This window comes from Ovis aries, chromosome 7 (genome assembly GCF_016772045.2).
Source record: "Ovis aries strain OAR_USU_Benz2616 breed Rambouillet chromosome 7, ARS-UI_Ramb_v3.0, whole genome shotgun sequence".
Lineage (NCBI taxonomy): Eukaryota > Metazoa > Chordata > Mammalia > Artiodactyla > Bovidae > Ovis > Ovis aries.
The window spans coordinates 80247552-80266470 of NC_056060.1; the positions used below are offsets into that span (position 1 = coordinate 80247552).

Here is an 18919-nt window from a genome sequence, read left to right on the forward strand (position 1 = left end):
GATACCTGATTGGACAGGCAGAATGAGCCCATGCAACACCTTCCTTATGCTATCGCATATAGAAATCTTTCCTTATTTGGTTAAGGAATGTTCTTCAAGAAAACAGGAAACATGACTCAGGTCCCCAGCGCTGTTATGCACCTCATTGAGCCAACCACCCTGCCTAACAATGTTCTTTTAGGAGTTTGGGTCTATAAGGTCCTAGAAATAATGAGGACAAGGATTATGACAAAGATACTTTGAAGAGTTTTCCTATGCCCTGCTCTCAAGATGAGCAGAATAAGACATAGGTTGTTTGTTCAGCCTCAGTTCAGTTCAGTTCAGTCGCTCAGTAGTGTCCGACTCTTCACGACCCCATGAATTGCAGCACGCCAGGCCTCCCTGTCCATCACCAACTCCTGGAGTTCACTCAGATTCACGTCCATCGAATCAGTGATGCCATCCAGCCATCTCATCCTCTGTCGTCCCCTACTCCTCCTGCCCCCAACCCCTCCCAGCATCAAAGTCTTTTCCAGTGAGTCAACTTTTCGCATGAGTTGGCCAAAGTACTGGAGTTTCAGCTTCTACATCAGTCCTTCCAAAGAAATCCCAGGGCTGATCTCCTTCAGAATGGACTGGTTGGATCTCCTTGCAGTCCAAGGGACTCTCAAGAGTCTTCTCCAACACCACAGTTCAAAAGCATCAATTCTTCGGCACTCAGCCTTCTTCACAGTCCAACTCTCACATCCATACATGACCACAGGAAAAACCATAGCCTTGACTAGACGGACCTTAGTCGGCAAAGTAATGTCTCTGCTTTTGAATATGTTATCTAGATTGGTCATAACTTTTCTTCAGGGCAGCTCAATATAAAAAAAAGTAACAATAAAAAATGAATGGAAGATCTAAACAAATACTTCTCTAAAGAAGACATACAAATGGCTAAAAAGCATATGAAACGATGCTAAAAGTGAAAGTCCCTCCGTCATGTCTGACTCTTTGTGACCCCATGTATGGAATTCTCCAGGCCAGAATACTGGAGTGGGTGGTCTTTCCCTTCTCTGGCAAATCTTCCCAACCCACGGATCAAACCCAGTCTCCCACGCTGAAAGAGGATTCTTTACCACCTGAGCCACAAGTGAAGCCCTGAAAAAATGCTAAACATCAATAATTATTAGAGAAATAAAACTCAAAACTACAATGAGGTGTAATTTCACACTGGTCACAATGGTCATCATCAAAAAAATCTACAAACCGTAAATGCTGGAGACAGTGTAGAGAAAAGGGAATCCTCCTACACTGTTGGTAGAAATGTACATTGGTACAGACACTATGGAGAACAGTACAGAGTTCATTAAAAAACTTAAAATAGAGCTATGGTATGATCCAGCAAGCCCATTCCTGGGCATATATTTTGGGAAAAAACCCTAATTTGAAAAGACACATGCACTTCAATGTTCATTGCAGCACTATTTACAATAGCCAAGACATGGAAGTAGCCTAAATGTTCATCAAGAGAGAAGTGGGTAAAGAAGATGTATATATATATATATGGCCGGGATATTACTCGGCCATAAAAAAGAATGAAGCAATGCCATTTGCAGCAACATAGATGGACCTAGAGATTATCATACTAAGTGAAGTAAGTCAGATAGAGAAAGACAAAAATCGTATAATATCACTTGTATGTGGAATCTAAAAAGTAGTTAAAATGAACTCATTTACAAAACAGAAATAGACTCACAGACTTTGAAAACAAACTAATAGTTATCAAAGAGAAAACATGGCAGGGCTGTAAATTAAGAGTTTGGGATTAATATATATATATGCTATTATATATAAGGGTTTCCCTCATAGCTCAGTTGGTAAAGAATCCATCTGCAATGAAGGAGACCCCAATTTGATTCCTGGGTCAGGAAGATCCACTGGAGAATTCTTGTGGATTCTTGGGCTTCCCTTGTGGCTCAGCTGGTAAAGAATCCACCTGCAGTGTGGGAGACCTGGGTTCAATCCCTGGGTTGAGAAGATCCCCTGGAAAAGAGAAAGGATACCCACTCCAGTATTCTGGCCTGGAGAATTCCATGGACTGTATAGTCCATGGAGTCCCAGAGAGTCAGACACAACTGAGTAACCTTCACTTTCACTTACTATATAAAATAGACAACTAAAAGGACCTATTGTATAGTACAGGAAACTCTACTAAATCTTCTGTAATAACCTATATGGGAAAAGAATCTGAAAAAGAATGGATATGTGTGTGTGTATATATATATATATATATATATAAATGAATCACTTTGCTATACATCTGTAACTAACACAGCCTTGTATATCAACTATACCCTATTATAAAATAAAAATTAAATCAAGCAAAACCAAAAAGAAAAAATACTGAATAGGTGACAACATTTGCAAATGATATAAGGGATTAATTTCCAAAGTATATAAACAACTCATACAACTCAACATCAAAGAAATAAACAATTTAAAAATGGGCAGAGCACTAAACAGACATATTTCCAAAGAGGAAAGGCAGATGGCCACAGGCACATGAAAAGATGCTCAACATTGATAATGATTAGAGAAATGCAAATCAAAACCACAGTGACATCACACTAGTTTGACCAGCTATCATCAACAGAAGACAAATAACTAATGTTGGTGAGCATGTGGATAAAAGGGAACCTTCATACACTGTTGGTAGGAATGTAAATTGGTGCAACTACTGTGAAAACAGTATGAAGGTTTCTCAAAAACTAAAAAATAGAACTTCCATATGACCCAGCAATGTACTCCTGGGTGTATACCTTAAAAAACCACAACCATTAATTCGAAAAGATACATGCACTCTATTGTTAATAGCAGCACATGGAAACAACAGAAGTGTCCACTGACAGATGAATGGATAAAGAAGATGTGCTATATACATATAATGTAATATCACTCAAGTATAAAAAAGAATGAAATTTTGCCACTTGCAGCAACATGCATGGACTTTGAGTGCTTTACGCTATGTGAAGTCAATCAGAAAGAGAAAGATATATATTGCATGATATCACTTGTAAGTGGAATCTAAGAAAACACCAAACTAGTTACTATAAAATAAACAGACTCACAGATATAGAGAACAAATGGGTGGTTATGAGTGTTGGATGGGAAGGAGGGATTTATAGGAACAAGGCTGTGTGAAGTACAAACTATTCAGTGTAAGACAGGTTCAAAGATGCCTTGTACAACCCAGGAAATATAGCCAATATTTTACAATAACATTAAATGAAAAGTAACCTTTTAAAATTATATAAAAATAAAAAATATTAATCCAATGACCTTTGATTCAAACTGATATTTGCTCAAACTCTTAAAATTTAACAAAACAGATAATTCAATGTCTAAAATAAATAAATAGCAGATTAAGTGATAAAAACACATAAGTGATCTGGAAGATAGAATAATGGAAATCACCCAATCAGAACAGCACACAGAAAGAAAACAAAACAAAAGCAATCTATGACATCGTTTGAAGCATCACTACCAACAAAGCTAGTGGAGATGATGGAATTCCAGCTGATCTATTTCAAATCCTAAAAGATGATGCTGTGAAAGTGCTGCACTCAATATGCCAGCAAATGTAGAAAACTCAGCAGTGGCCACAGGACTGGAAAAGGTCAATTTTCATTCCAATCCCAAAGAAAGGCAATGCCAAAGAATGCTCAAACTACCTCACAATTGCACTCATTCCACACGCTAGTAAAGTAATGCTCAAAATTCTCCAAGCCAGGCTTCAACAGTACATGAACCGTGAACTTCCAGATGTTCAAGCTGGATTTAGAAAAGGCAGAGGAACCAGAGATCAAATTGCAAACATCCACTGGATCATCGAAAAAGCAAGAGAGTTCCAGAAAAACATCTATTTCTGCTTTAGTGACTATGCCAAAGCCTTTGCCTGTGTGGATCACAAGAAACTGTGGAAAATTCTGAAAGAGATGGGAGTACCAGACCGCCTGACCTGCCTCCTGAAAAACCTGTATGCAGGTCAAGAAGCAACAGTTAGAACCGGATATAGAACAACAGACTGGTTCCAAACGGAAAAGAATATGTCAAGGCTGTATATTGCCACCTTGCTTATTTTACTTACATGCAGAGTACATCATGCAAAATGCCAGGCTGGATGAAGTACAAGCTGGAATCAAGATTGCTGGGAGAAATATCAATAACCTCAGATATGCAGATGACACCACCCTTGGAACTAAAGAGCCTCTTGATGCAAGTGAAAGAGAAGAGTGAAAAAGCTGACTTCAAACTCAACATTCAAAAACCTAAGATCATGGTATCTAGTCCCATCACTTGATGGTAAACAGATGGGAAACAATGGAAACAGTGACAGACTTTATTTTGGGGGGCTCCAAGATCACTGGGGACGGTGACTGCAGTCATGAAATTAAAAGATGCTTGCTCCTTGGAAGAAAAGCTAAGACCAACCTAGTCAGCTCAGCTCAGTCACTTAGTCATGTCCAACTGTTTGAGACTCCATGGACTGCAGCATGCCAGGTCTCCCTGTCAATCAGCAACTTCCAGAGTTTACTCAAACTCATGTCCGTTGAGTCAGTGATGCCATCCAACCATCTCATCCTCTGTCATCCCCTTCTCCTCCTGCCATCAATCTTTCCCAGCATCAGAGTCTTCTCCATTGAGTCAGTTTTTCACATCAGGTGGCCAAAATATTGGATTTTCAGCTTCAACATCAGTCCTTCCAATGAATATTCAGGACTGATTTCTTTTAGGATGGACTGGTTGGATCTTGCAGTCCAAGGGACTCTCAAGAGTCTCCTCCAACACCACAGTTCAAAAGTATCAGTTCTTTGGTGCTCAGTTTTCTTTATAGTCCAACTCTCACATCCATACATGACTACTGGAAAAACCATAGCTTTGACTAGATGGACCTCATCAACAGGTTCTTTAGTTCCTCTTTGCTTTCTGCCATTAGAGTGGTATCATCTGCATATCTGAGGTTGTTTCTCCTGGCAATGTTGATTCCAGCTTGTGATTCATCCAGCCTGGCATTTTGCATGATGTACTCTGCATCTAAGTTAAATAAGCAGGGTGACAACATACAGCCTTGCAAAGTATAGAGAAATACAAATGAAAACCACAATGAAGTATCACTTCACACCAGTCAGAATGGTTATTATCAAAAAGCCTACAGATAAAAAAATGCTGGAGAGGCTGTGAAGAAAAGGGAACACTCCTATACTGTTGGTGGGAATGTAAAGTGGTTCAGCCACTATGGAAAACAGTATGGTGTTTCTTTAAAAAAAAAAAAAAAAGAAACTAAAAATAGAACTACCATGTTATCCTGCAATCCCACTCCTAAGTATGTATCCAGAAACACCAATTCAAAAAGATACATGCACCCCAATGTTCATAGCAGCAGTATTTACCATAGATAAGACATGGAAGCAACCTGAGGACCCATCAACAGATGGCTGGCTTAAGAGGATGTCATATATATATATATATATATATATATATATGCATGTGTGTGTGCGTGTGTGTACACCCGCACACAATGGAACACCACTCAAGCATAAAAAGAATGAAATATTGCCATTTGTAGCAACACGGATAAACCTAGAGAATATTATATTTAGTGAAGTAAAGCAGACAGATAAATACTGTATGGTATTACTTGAAAGTGGAATCTAAAAAACAGAATAAACAAATCTATGTACAAAATGTAAACAGACTCACAGAGATAGTAAACAAACTTATGGTTACCAAAGGGGAATGAAAGTGGAGAAGGATAAATCAGGAATATGGGATTAATAGATACAAACTACTATACATAAAATAGATAAGCAACAATGATCTAGTGTATAGTATAGGGAACTATATTCAATATCCACTTGTAAACTACAATGGAAAATAAGAAAATAATCTTAAATATCTATCTATCTATCTAAATCATTTTGCTGTATGCCTGAAACTAACACAATGTTGTAAATCAACTCTACTTCAATTTAAAAAGCCTGACTTAATTTTAATTAGATCCCATTTGTTTATTTTTGCTTTTATTTCCAGTATTCTGGGAGGTGGATCATAGAGGATCCTGCTGTGATTTATGTCGGAGAGTGTTTTGCCTATGTCCTCCTCTAGGAGTTTTATAGTTTCTGGTCTTATGTTTAGATCTTTAATCCAGTTCATTGCGGCACTGTTTATAATAGCCAGGACATGAAACAACCTAGATGTCCATCAGCAGATGAATGGATAAGAAAGCTGTGGTACATATACACAATGGAGTATTACTCAGCCATTAAAAAGAATACATTTGAATCAGTTCTAATGAGATGGATGAAACTGGAGCCAATTATACAGAGTGAAGTAAGCCAGAAAGAAAAACACCAATACAGTATACTAACACATATATATGGAATTTAGAAAGATGGTAATGATAACCCTGTATGAGAGACAGCAAAAGAGACATAGAGGTATAGAACGGACTTTTGGACTCTGAGGGAAAGGAAGAGGGTGGGATGATTTGGGAGAATGGCACTGAAACATGTATACTATCATGTAAGAAACGAATCGCCAGTCTATGTTCGATACAGGATACACAATGCTTGGGGCTGGTGCACGGGGATGATCCAGACAGATGATATGGGGTGGGAGGTGGGAGGGGGGTTCAGGATTGGGAACTCATGTACACCCATGGCAGATTCGTGTCAATGTATGGCAAAACCAATACAGTATTGTAAAGTAAAATAAAGTAAAAATTAAAATAAAAAAAATACACTGAGTTAAAAAAAATCAAGTCGGTGTTAAAATGTACAATTTGCATAACTTAGAAATGTACTGACATTAAATAAACCAAACGGAATATTAAAAAAAATAAATAAAAAGCTTGACTTAAATAACAAATACAAAAACAAAAAAACACATTGAAAAATCCTCCTGGTTTTCAGATGGGTTGTCTATATGCTTGCTACCATTAGTTATGATGAAGGTAGGTTTTTGATGGCGAATAATTCCATCAGTCAGGTGTCAAAGTCTTTGAAGTTTGTGCAAGAATGATAGGGGTTAGTTGATGGCAGAGTGAGAAAGAAAGGTTAAAACTTACTGTAGTTGGAAGCAGTTGGATAAATGGTTTGGATTTGACTTGGTGAGCTGTGAGCAACAGGAACCCAGCTTATGGACCACAAAGACATATGACTTCTATGATATGGGTTTCTCTAGAGTGAGTTTTAGGGCAAGCAGTAAGCTTGAGGAAGTTTAAGCAGGTAAGTATATGTAGGGAGCTTTGTGAAGGGGGAGGGGGTTGATTTTGGTTGTCTCTGTCTGTCTGTCTGCCTGTCTTTTTCAACAAATGAAAACTGCAGAAGTAATAGGGGAAGTTGTATGTAGGGATGATATAGAGGAATTTGAATTAAAGTAAAAGAAGTATTGACTAGGAATGGATTTAGAATCCAGGAGATGACTGGTACTGAGTCAGGCATCTTCATTTTCATACCAGCTATGAAAGGCTTCTTAGATTAGCTTGGCTTAGTTGCTCTTCATAAGAAATTGAACTTACCTTGGCAGTACATTTATCACAGTCATGGATGAAATCAGATTTTTGAGCCTGAAGCATCTACAAGAGGAGAGGCCACTTTAAGAAAAAGAATAGAAAATTACAATAAGGATTAAAATGAACATTTATTTAGCATGGGAAGAAATCACAACAAACAATAACTTTCAAAAGTTTGAAAATAACCGTAAACATCACAAAAATATTCAAAAACCCAATAATTGCATTAATTTCCTAACACACTTCTATGTTTCCCTCAGTTCAGTTCAGTCGCTCAGTCGTGTCCGACTCTTTGCGACCCCATGAATCACAGCACACCAGGCCTCCCTGTTCATCACCATCTCCCAGAATTCACTCAGACTCACATCCATCGAGTCCGTGATGCCATCCAGCCATCTCATCCTCGGCCGTCCCCTTCTGCTCCTGCCCCCAAGCCATCCCAGCATCAAAGTCTTTTCCAATGAGTCAACTCTTCACATGAGTTGGCCAAAGTACTGGAGTTTCAGCTTTAGCATCATTCCTTCCAAAGAAATACCAGGGCTGATCTCCTTCAGAATGGACTGGTTGGATCTCCTTGCAGTCCAAGGGACTCTCAAGAGTCTTCTCCAACACCACAGTTCAAAAGCATCAATTCTTCAGCGCTTAGCTTTCTTCACAGTTCAACTCTCACATCCATACATGACCACAGGAAAAACCATAGCCTTGACTAGATGGACCTTAGTCGGCAAAGTAATGTCTCTGCTTTTGAATATGCTATCTAGGTTGGTCATAACTTTTCTTCCAAGGAGTAAGCGTCTTTTAATTTCATGGCTGCAGTCACAATCCGCAGTGATTCTGGAGCCCAAAAAAATAAAGTCTGACACTGTTTCCCCATCTATTTGCCATGAAGTGATGGGATCGGATGCCATGATCTTCGTTTTCTGAATGTTGAGCTTTAGGCCAACTTTTTCGCTTTCCTCTTCATCAAGAGGCTTTTTAGCTCCTCTTCACTCTCTGCCATAAGGGTGGTTTCATCTGCATATCTGAGGTTATTGATATTTCTCCCAGCAATCTTGATTCCAGCTTGTGTTTCTTCCAGTCCAGCGTTTCTCATGATGTACTCTGCATAGAAGTTAAATAAGCAGGGTGACAATATACAGCCTTGACGGACTCCTTTTCCTATTTGGAACCAGTCTGTTGTTCCATGTCCAGTTCTAACTCTTGCTTCCTGACCTGCATACAGATTTCTCAAGAGGCAGGTCAGGTGGTCTGTATTCCCATCTCTTTCAGAATTTTCCAGTTTCTTGTGATCCACACAGTCAAAGGCTTTAGCATAGTCAATAAAGCAGAAATAGATGTTTTTCTGGAACTCTCTTGCTTTTTCCATGATCTAGCGGATGTTGGCAATTTGATCTCTGGTTCCTCTGCCTTTTCTAAAACCAGCTTGAACATCAGGGAGTTCATGGTTCACGTATTGCTGAAACCTGGCTTGGAGAATTTTGAGCATTACTTTACTAGCATGTGAGATGAGTGCAATTGTGTGGTAGTTTGAGCATTCTTTTGCATTGCCTTTCTTTGGAATTGGAATGAAAACTGACCTTTTCCAGTCCTGTGGCCACTGCTGAGTTTTCCAAATTTGCTGGCATATTGAGTGCAGCACTTTCACAGCATCATCTTTCAGGATTTGAAACAGCTCAATTGGAATTCCATCACCTCCACTAGCTTTGTTCGTAGTGATGTTTTCTAAGGCCCACTTGACTTCACATTCCAAGATGTCTGGTTCTAGATTAGTGATCACATCATCATGATTATCTGGGTCGTGAAGGTCTTTTTTTGTACAGTTCTTCTGTGTATTCTTGCTACCTCTTCTTAATATCTTCTGCTTCTGTTAACTTCCTAACACACTTCTATGTTTCCCTACAGTTTTATAATTACTTCCTCTTTAGCTGCCTCCCTCATGAGTATTATTTTGTTATATTTTCTCTGGAGAGAACAGAAAGTAATTGCATGTCCCTAGTATATTCAACCAAAATTTATTTTTTATTATAGATATTTAGAAAAATTCAGCTTTACAACTTGTTACTGGTAAAACAATAAAAATTACCTAAGTTATTGAATTTCAGGAGACATTTATCAAGTCTTTAATATATGAACCATTTTATTTCAGGGCACTTCAAATTTTCTTGTGTAGTAACTAATTTTGAACACTCTTACATGGATGACATTACTAAGCACCTCCTAGGGGTTTATGGAGGTCTATACAGTGAGGGTCCCTGAATCATTAACTTTATTACTCAGGTTAATGTGATTCAGATCCTATTATAATAATCTGATTATCTGTCTTTTTTCCACAGGTTCAGTGATTCTTAGCCTCTTTTTTGTCACTTAACTGAGACTATGATGATGTCTATGGACACTCTCCTCAGTCATAGAAAAGGGCACATAATATATAAAATATTGAATACAATGTTATAGAGCCTTCTGAAGTTATTCTTGCTCCTGCCACATATTTCTGCACTAAATTGATCATCTGCTTAATGCACTGTATTTTAATTTTTATTTCCCTAGTATCTAGCACAATGTCCTATATTTTGTATGCTCCAGACATAAATTAAAGAAATTAATGAATGTTGCCAGGCAGATTGTATGCCAGGTAATACAGAAATTCTTCACTTTCAAAAACTGTTGGTAAATACATTTTAGCAGACATTGGGAATTTCCCCCTGCAGTCCTAAAATACCAGGCACTCTGATGCCTTTGCCCCTAGAAGACAGAATTCCTCTTCTCAGACTTTTAAATTTCATGAATTCTTATTATCCCTTCTGAAGTTATTTCCTCTTGTATTTCATATTCTGCTACAGGTAACCAGGAAGAACAACCTTGTTTTCCTCATTCCTTTAGAAGATGTCAGTATTTATGATTTTTTCTCTTATAAAAATTATGAATATGTATATTAATGCATTTTAAGTGGCATTCATCTATAACCCAAGTACTTCACCACCCACTGTTTCCATTTTTCACTGTATGGAGGACTATACTAGGTCCTAGTATATAGGGGATATTATAATATAGGGGATATTAAAATGAGTTAAAATCATAAACCTTGCACTGACTCAATGAGTGAAGGAGAATATCACAAGGAGACAAGCAAATAACTTGAGATAAATAGTCTAAAGTAAATCATAAGATGGATGCAAATTGACATATAAGGATTGTGATGGTCTCTGACCTCTCCAGTTTTGACAGGAGAAAGTAACAAGAGTTATGCAAGGGCAACAGGCACAAACCAACACAGTTTTGGACAAATTGAGATACAATGTCACTGTACTCTGAAGTTTCTTTAGTTTTGCTTTAACATTATATTGAGGAGATTTTTATACCACCTATATGTGTTTGAGATAATTGTATAATGAAGACCCAAGTGCCTAGCATCCAGTTCCAACAACTATCCACTATCGATAGGGCCAGTATTGTTTTATCTTTGTCCCCTCTAACTTTACATCCCCAGTTACTGAAAGCATATCCAAAGCTTTTTGCTGCATTAATCACTCTTGATACATTCAAATTCTTTCTCCTATTTTCCTTACCCAATCCCACCACCATCCCCCACCCTTCTTTTTATTTTCACTTTTCAGCACTGCCCGCTCTGATGGTCACACTCTCACAGGACGCAGATCCTTAAAGTTCAGCTCAGAGGGAGGAGCCAGGTCAGCAGTGCCTGATAAGTTCTTCTCTGGACAGATGGCTCCATAATGGCTGCTCCATCATGGTGACTGGTGAGGCGAGAGTGTCCAGGCAGGTTGTTGGACTGCTCTGGCTTGAGGTGTCTCTGTTCTCTTCTGGTCTCTCCCAGGAAAGGCGCTCTCAAAGCCTCAACTCCCCAGATGTGGTGATTCCCTTGAAGGTTACCAACGGGGGCAGAGGTCCAACTGCTCCAGGTTGGCTCTCCTACAGCCTGCAGTTTGGGGGTCAGAGACATGTTGTCTGCATAAGAGCTAAGAAGATCTTGATTTCCAAACCCCTCCCAGTGTTCACCTACACGGACCAGCACGCCCTTCAGCAGGATCAGCCTTTTGTTCCTAATGACTGCTATTATCATGGTTATGTGGAGGGGGTCCCCGAGTCCCTTGTTGCCCTCAGTACTTGTGCCGGGGGCTTTCAAGGAATGCTGCGGATAAATGACTTTACCTATGAAATCAAGCCCATCAGGCACTCTACTACATTTGAACACCTGGTATATACGATAAACACTAAAGAGACACAGTTGTCACCTATGAGATGTGGCTTAAATAAAGCAGCACACCAGCAGCTGGAATTCGAAGAGGCTGAGAAATTAACTCTGAAACAAAATTCTGCTTATAACCGGTGGGCCCATTTGTGGTTTCTGGAGCTGGTTGTGGTGGTAGATCACAATTTCTTCATTTATTCTCAAAGTAATTTCTCAAAGGTGCAGGAGAATGTTTTTGTTGTTGTCAACATAGTGGATTCCATTTATCAGCAGTTGGGTACCTATGTGATTTTGATGGGGATTGAGATTTGGAATCATGGAAATGTTTTCCCACTGATAAGCATAGAACAGGTTCTGGAGGACTTCTCTCAGTGGAAACAAATCAGTCTTTCCCAGCTACAGTGTGATGTTGCACATATTTTCATTGAAAATTCACTTATAAGTGTCCTCGGTATAGCCTATGTGGCAGGAATATGTCACCCTCCTCTCGACTGTGGAGTTAATAATTTCAAAGGAGACCCCTGGTCTGTTTTTGCTCTCACTGTAGCTCATGAGTTAGGTCATACTCTGGGTATGCAGCATGATGAAGAATTCTGTGTGTGTGGACAAAGTGCTTGCATCATGAATGCTATCAGGTTGCCAGCAGAGAGATTCACGAATTGTAGCTATGCAGAATTTACAAAGACCACTTTAAATCAGGGATCATGTCTGCACAATCTGCCAATTCCAGGGGCAGTCTTCATGCTGAAGCACTGTGGGAATGGTGTGATTGAAGGAGAAGAGCAGTGTGACTGTGGATCAATAAAGCAGTGTGAACAAGATCCCTGTTGTCTGTTGAACTGCACTCTAAGACCTGGGGCTGCTTGTGCTTTTGGGCTTTGTTGCAAAGACTGCAAGTTCATGCCATCAGGGGAGCTCTGTAGACCTCAGATCAATGAATGTGACCTTCCAGAATGGTGCAATGGGACATCTCATCAGTGCCCAGAAGATGTCCATGTGCAGGACGGGATTCCCTGTAGTGACAGTGCCTTTTGCTATCAGAAGAGCTGCAACAGCCATGATGGACAGTGCAGGGAGATTTTTGGTGAAGGCGCAAAGAGTGCATCTCCAAGGTGCTATAAAGAAATCAACTCCCAGGGAAACCGTTTTGGCCACTGTGGTGTAAATGGCACAGCATACCTAAAATGCCCTATTTCAGACAGCTTTTGTGGGAGAGTTCATTGTGAGAATGTGGGGAACATCCCCCACCTGGGAGATCACTCAGATTTGCAATACACTCACATCAATGGTGTCACCTGCTGGAGTGTAGACTATCACTTAGAGATGAGTACACCTGATGTTGGTGAAGTGAAAGATGGCACCATGTGTGGTCCAGGAAAGATCTGCATACACAAGAAGTGTGTCAGCCTCTCTCTTCTGTCACAGCTCTGCTTGCCTGAGACCTGTAACATGAAGGGGATATGCAACAGCAGACATCACTGCCACTGCAGCTCTGGGTGGTCCCCGCCCTACTGCCTACACAGAGGCACTGGAGGTAGCGTTGACAGTGGCCCAGCATCTGCCAGAAGAGTTTTCTTGCCAATAGTTGTCCCTCTTGGTTTGTTTGTTTTGCTTTTACCTTTAATTGCTGTATTTATGCATCTTCAAAAATGTTTTAGACCCAAGAAGACTAAGACTCACTCTCCCAGTTAAGAATATGACTGTAACCCAATAGCCTATACATTAAGTTTTAGTCTATTGGCAGGAGAAAGATTCCAACATGCCTGTTCGGGAACACATTTCTGACAGTTTGCAGAAAAATGTGGACACCTTGTCTTCTGTCAGTATCAAAGATATTGCCATCAAGCAAAGGTAATTCCTAATGTTTTCCTATCTACTGTTCATGGTTTTAAGAGGCAAATAAAATTCATTTCCCTGCAAGTGAGTTCTCTTTGTGTTTCTTGAGCACAGATATGACTCAGGAAAGGCAGGAGATAGACATCTGGGGACCCAGGGATGAGTCTCGCCTCTTTTCATTTCTTCCCAAAGTAACTTCTCAGAGTTACACAGGGATGTATTTGCTGTTGTCAGCCTAGTGGATTCCATTTATCAGCAGTTGTGATTTTGATTGGGACTGAGATTTAGAATCATGGAAATGTTTTCCCATTGAAATGCACAGAACAAGAAAAGACTGCAATGCAATTCATGCCATCAGTGAAACTTTGTAGATATAAGGTCAGTAAGAGTGATCTTCCAGAGTGCTGCAATGGGACATCTCATCAGTGCCAGAAGATGTACATGTGCAGGACAGGTTTTCCCTGTAGTGACAGTGTCTACTGTTACAAAAAGTGAAATAATAAAGTTGCAAAATTACTTAATTTTCTAACACTGTGATCCAAAACCTGAAAAGAAGGGTAACAATAATGCTTTCCCATCCAACCTCTAGGGGTTATTAGGTAAACTAAAGAGAGAAAGGAATGGTTTCTTATTAAAGTATAAACATTGTTTTTAACAAAAATTCCTGACACTGTTCCTTCTGCTTTCTAGCCAAGCTTATCTGCTCTAACACTTTGCCTTAATTTGGCAGTTTGCATATCCTCTTTGAGGATTTTCTTTGAATACCGGAATACAATCTTCATGAGGGCAGAGTTGTTTTAACTGTTTTCTGCTCACTGTTGTGTCCCAATAGCTAGAACAGTGCCAGATAAACAATAAATGTTTAAATGGACTATTACTTGCATAAAATTAATTAGGAAATGAAAAAAAATAATTTGGTCCTGTTTTAAAAACTACTGTAGCTCTTCTTCACAATTGAACTTTGAATATTTAAAATGTGTATTTATAATGCTCTTTTTGTACTTGTCCTTCGCTATCTTTTAGTCCCCAGTTTATGATCTCCTCAGTCTATTCTCAGTATAGCTAGAAGTCTTGTCTCTTGAAAACACATTTCTATATCAGATACTCTCTGTATATGGTGCAGACAACTTCTAAATGCCTCTTTTTGTCAACTGAATTAAACTTTGTGATATGATTTTCCACTATCCTTTGCACATTTTGTATCCTCCAGCTATTTTCTGTTTTAAAAATACTTAGCTGTGTCATACCTCTGCACATCTGTACATCCATTGCCATTCCCCAAATTCTAACACCCTCTCCAACCCCCTTGCCTTGGAAAACTCCCATTTTCCTCTCAACAGAGGTTAAACAAAACATCTTTGGAAAAGCATTTCCTTGTGAAATGCTTGTTCTACTTGTGTGCTTCTGTCACTTTGTGCTCATTGCTTGGAGGCATACTAGGAACAGATGAGGAATAGATGGTAACAATGGATCACCCAGAAACAGAAAGAAGAAACCGATGTTTAGTAGAGTCACAGAAACAGGGAAGCAAGAACCAAGGAGATAAGCTAATTAAATTAGTTTTAGAACATAAATCAGAGATTTACTCACACATTTTCAGTATACATAATCATATGGAGACAAAAGGCAGCTGCTCCAATTTATTGTTTCTCTTTTGAAATTATTTTGTGTATGTTGTTGTTTTTCAGTTGCTAGGTCATATCCAACTCTTGCAACCCCAAGGAGCCCATTAAGCTCCTCTGTCCATGGGGTTTTCCAGGCGAAAATACTGGAGTGGGTTGACATTTCCTTCTCCAGGGGATCTTCCCAACCAGTGATGGAACACACATCTCCTACACTGGCAAGTGAATTCTTTACCATTGAACCACAAGGTAAGCTCCTGTTTTTGTATAAAAATATTAAACTTGGTTACAGTCAAATTTATCAATCTAATATTATTTACACACTGGGTTTTACATTTTTCACTTGCGGTAACTTTGGGATAATCCTTTTTATTTTCTGGGATTATGCTGACATCAGTTTTCATGCTCAAATTTGGACTTTATTTTGCTATAAGAAATGAAATCTTCAATTATTTACTAAGAAAAAAACCCCCTCAAATTGTCAGAGAGCAAAGAGAATCATCAAGAAGTAAAATTCCTTAAATATATTAAAAAATTAAACAGATATCCATTGTAGCAATGGACATGCAAAATATAATTTGCATAATTGAGAGTGTCTTTCTATAGATCAGAATCAAAAAGTAGAAACAATGAAAAAAAACAGAATGCTCAATTATTTTTCCTTTAAACTCCTTTATGACTTAGCATGGCTAGATTAAGGAATTAGAAAACAAAACATATCCTTACCTAGGAGTGCCACCAGGGTTAGCAGAATTGCAATGTGTTTCATTCCTTTTCTTTTATGGAAATACAGGAGAATGCAGAAAATCAATATTTCTAAAACCTAAAAAGGGAAAAGATAGGAAGAGTAAAGTGTAAATTATTCTACACAAAGTCTTCAGAATGCCACACTTCTCTTTTTTGATTTTGCAACGATTACCGTATGAGGGTTGAGGGTGACTAGAGTTCCCAAGAACAATTCTAAATATATGAGAACAACATAAGGAGCCTCAGCCATCCAGACTCAGAGTTCTAACGTCACCTGCAGGGTAATGACACCTAGCTCTAGATCTCCAGTTCTCCCTGCAGCTCCACTCTCACTTAACCAGTTGTCTAACAGACATTCCCACATGCATGTTCAAAAGCCATATCATATGAATATGGGCAACACTTAACTCTTTTTGAGGGGGAGGGGCTGTACCATGTGGCATGTGGGATCTTGGTTCCCTGACCAGGGATGGAACCTGTGTACCCTTCACCTGAAGTGTGGAGTCTTAACCACTGGACTACCAGAGAAGTCCCAATACTTAACTCTTTTTCCTCCCCCTCTCCATCAGCAAGGTTTAATTGTTAAGGCTCTTTCCCAATGGTACAACAACAATGACAAAAAAAAGAAATGAAATAGAAACCCAACCATATTTTTTTTCTCAAATGGCTATCCAGTTGTTCCAATGTTTTACTAACAAATTAAGATTCTGTATGATATTTTAATTTGTTAGAGTCGTATTATTTTCCTTGCAAAATTTTTTCAAGAAGTTGTAATGTTTGCAATATTTCTAATTTTAGGAAAAGCTGCATTGTTATTTTATGTTGGCTGAGTTAATTAGGGCTGAATCTGTCAATTATATCAAGATCAGTGGTTAAAATTAACCTCCTCATAATGAACACAGAGTCATAATTGGAGTTCCCTAAAATGTATGCACTGAGATCAGGGTTTAGGTGGAGTTAATTTACATGGGAGGCACAAAATTGAGTATATTATGGGCAAATTTCCACTGTGGGCTACTGGAGCCATTCCCTGTAAACTCTTTAAGTCATGTGAAACACACCCTAGAATATCCCTCCATGTTGTAGGAGAAAGCTGTCAGAAAAAGAAGTGAGATACAGCATTTGAAGTAGGAAACTGCCCAGGATGGAAAATTGTCACAGCAGGAAACTGCCTCCTGCACAGTGAACTTAGGTGGAACAGGGAGGCGCAGGGTGGGCCATCAGCTACTGCACCCAGGTTCCCTAGAAAATAGATGCTGAGCCAAGGATTACCTGCATTTGACCTTTTGTGGTATGATGACAATTTATACAGACTAGTGGCTTCTGACTTTACAGCAGTGTATTTGGCCCATCCACGGAGCAGGCTAGAAGCAAAAAGGAGTTAATACATCTGGAAGCAACTCTTAATCAATGAGAAAGATTTTGCGAATAAATCGCACAGTTTCCCGAGTCCTCATGGAACAATTCTGAGGTGTCTGACAGTGTCTCTCAGAGAGTCCACAGTAGAACTGTGTCCTAGTTGCTCACGTGGTCACTCACTAATGTATGCTTGATTTACTTTTATCCCTTCCCTGTCTCAGTTGTAAAGTTGGGCATGGTATGAAAGTCCCAAGACCTCTAAATGTTTACAGAGAATCAGCCTACAGACTGTGCTGAAAATAATACCCAAGATTTGTCACACATCTGCAAAATTATAAAGATTTAGATCTCTGGTATGTTTCCTATGTAAAAATTAAAGGTCCTCTTAGGAGAGAAGTGTTACCTTAAGATTTGGGATGAGAACATTTGAGGGGGTGCTTTTGAAAACTTGAATTGGGAGATTTTCTTGAACACTCTGGGCCAGCAGAACTCATTCCTTAATGCTTGCTATAAGAGAGCAGCCTCTCATTACCTGGAGACCAGGCTTCACCAAAGATTATGCTTCACTCCTGAAGATCTGTCCTTAATTTTCCCTCATAGCATCTAGACCAATAACTAGCATCAGTCCTCAAAATGGTCCAAGCGGGGCTGTACAGTTCTTGGTATGAGAGGAACTGGATCATTGCTCAAAAGAACTATGGGAAGTGGCTAATATATGACCTTAGGAGTCAGGTAGAGTGTCTGAAGAACTATGGATGGAGGTTCATAACATTGTACAAGAGGAATTGATCAAAACTATTCCCAAGAAAAAGAAATGCAAAAGGGCAAAATGATTATCTAAGAAGGCTTTGATGGAGCAAGATGGAGCTCGATCAAATCAATGGAGCAAGATGGTGGAGTAGAAGGACGTGTGCTCATCTTCTCCTGCGAGAACTTCAAAATTGCAACTTGCTGATGAGCAACCATTGACAGGAGAATGTTGGATCCCACCAAAAAAAGATGCCCACATCCAAGGGCAAAGGAGAAGCCCCAGCAAGATGGTAGGAGGGGCAAAATTATGTCTAGAATCAAACCCCATACTCACCAGAGATGCTTGGAGGGCTGAAACAAAATCTTGTGCACACTACACCCAGAGATGCCACAGAGACTGAGCCAGACCAACCTTGGGGTGTTTGAGTATCTCCTGTGGAGGCACAGGTCAGCAGTGGCCTGCCGCAGGGGCAGTGGCTCTTGCTGCAGCAGACCTAGGTCACACAGCATGTGGCATAAGCCCTCTTGGAGGAAGTCACAATTAACCCCACCATAGAGCTACCAAGCAGACAACTCACAAACTGCAGAACAATTATACCAAATAAATTCTCACACTATTAAGAAAGTTCTAGGAACCACAACAGATTTCCCAACCTGGGAGTCTGGCAAAGGGACTGAGAATCCCCAGGGAATGTGACTTTGGAGGCCAGTAGGATTTGATTACAGAACTTACACAGGACTGGGGAAACAGACTCTCGGAGGGCACAAACAAAACCTTTTGTGCACCAGGACCCAGGAGAAAAGAGCAGTGACCCTACAAGAGACTGAGCCAGACTTGCCTGTGATTCTCCAGGAGAC

The 18919-nt window shown here is 39.5% G+C and overlaps 1 protein-coding gene across 1 annotated transcript in view; it reads left to right on the forward strand.

Moving 5' to 3' along the window:
- LOC121820000 (disintegrin and metalloproteinase domain-containing protein 21-like) overlaps nucleotides 1–13667 on the forward strand; it is a 56815-nt gene extending 43148 nt beyond the window's left edge. The window contains exon 7 of the mRNA XM_060418230.1: nucleotides 11155–13667. Within this exon, the coding sequence (XP_060274213.1) occupies nucleotides 11286–13439 (2154 nt within the window). The 5' untranslated portion in view covers nucleotides 11155–11285 and the 3' untranslated portion in view covers nucleotides 13440–13667. The remainder of the gene's footprint in view (nucleotides 1–11154) is intronic.
- The last annotated feature ends 5252 nt before the right edge of the window (nucleotides 13668–18919 follow it).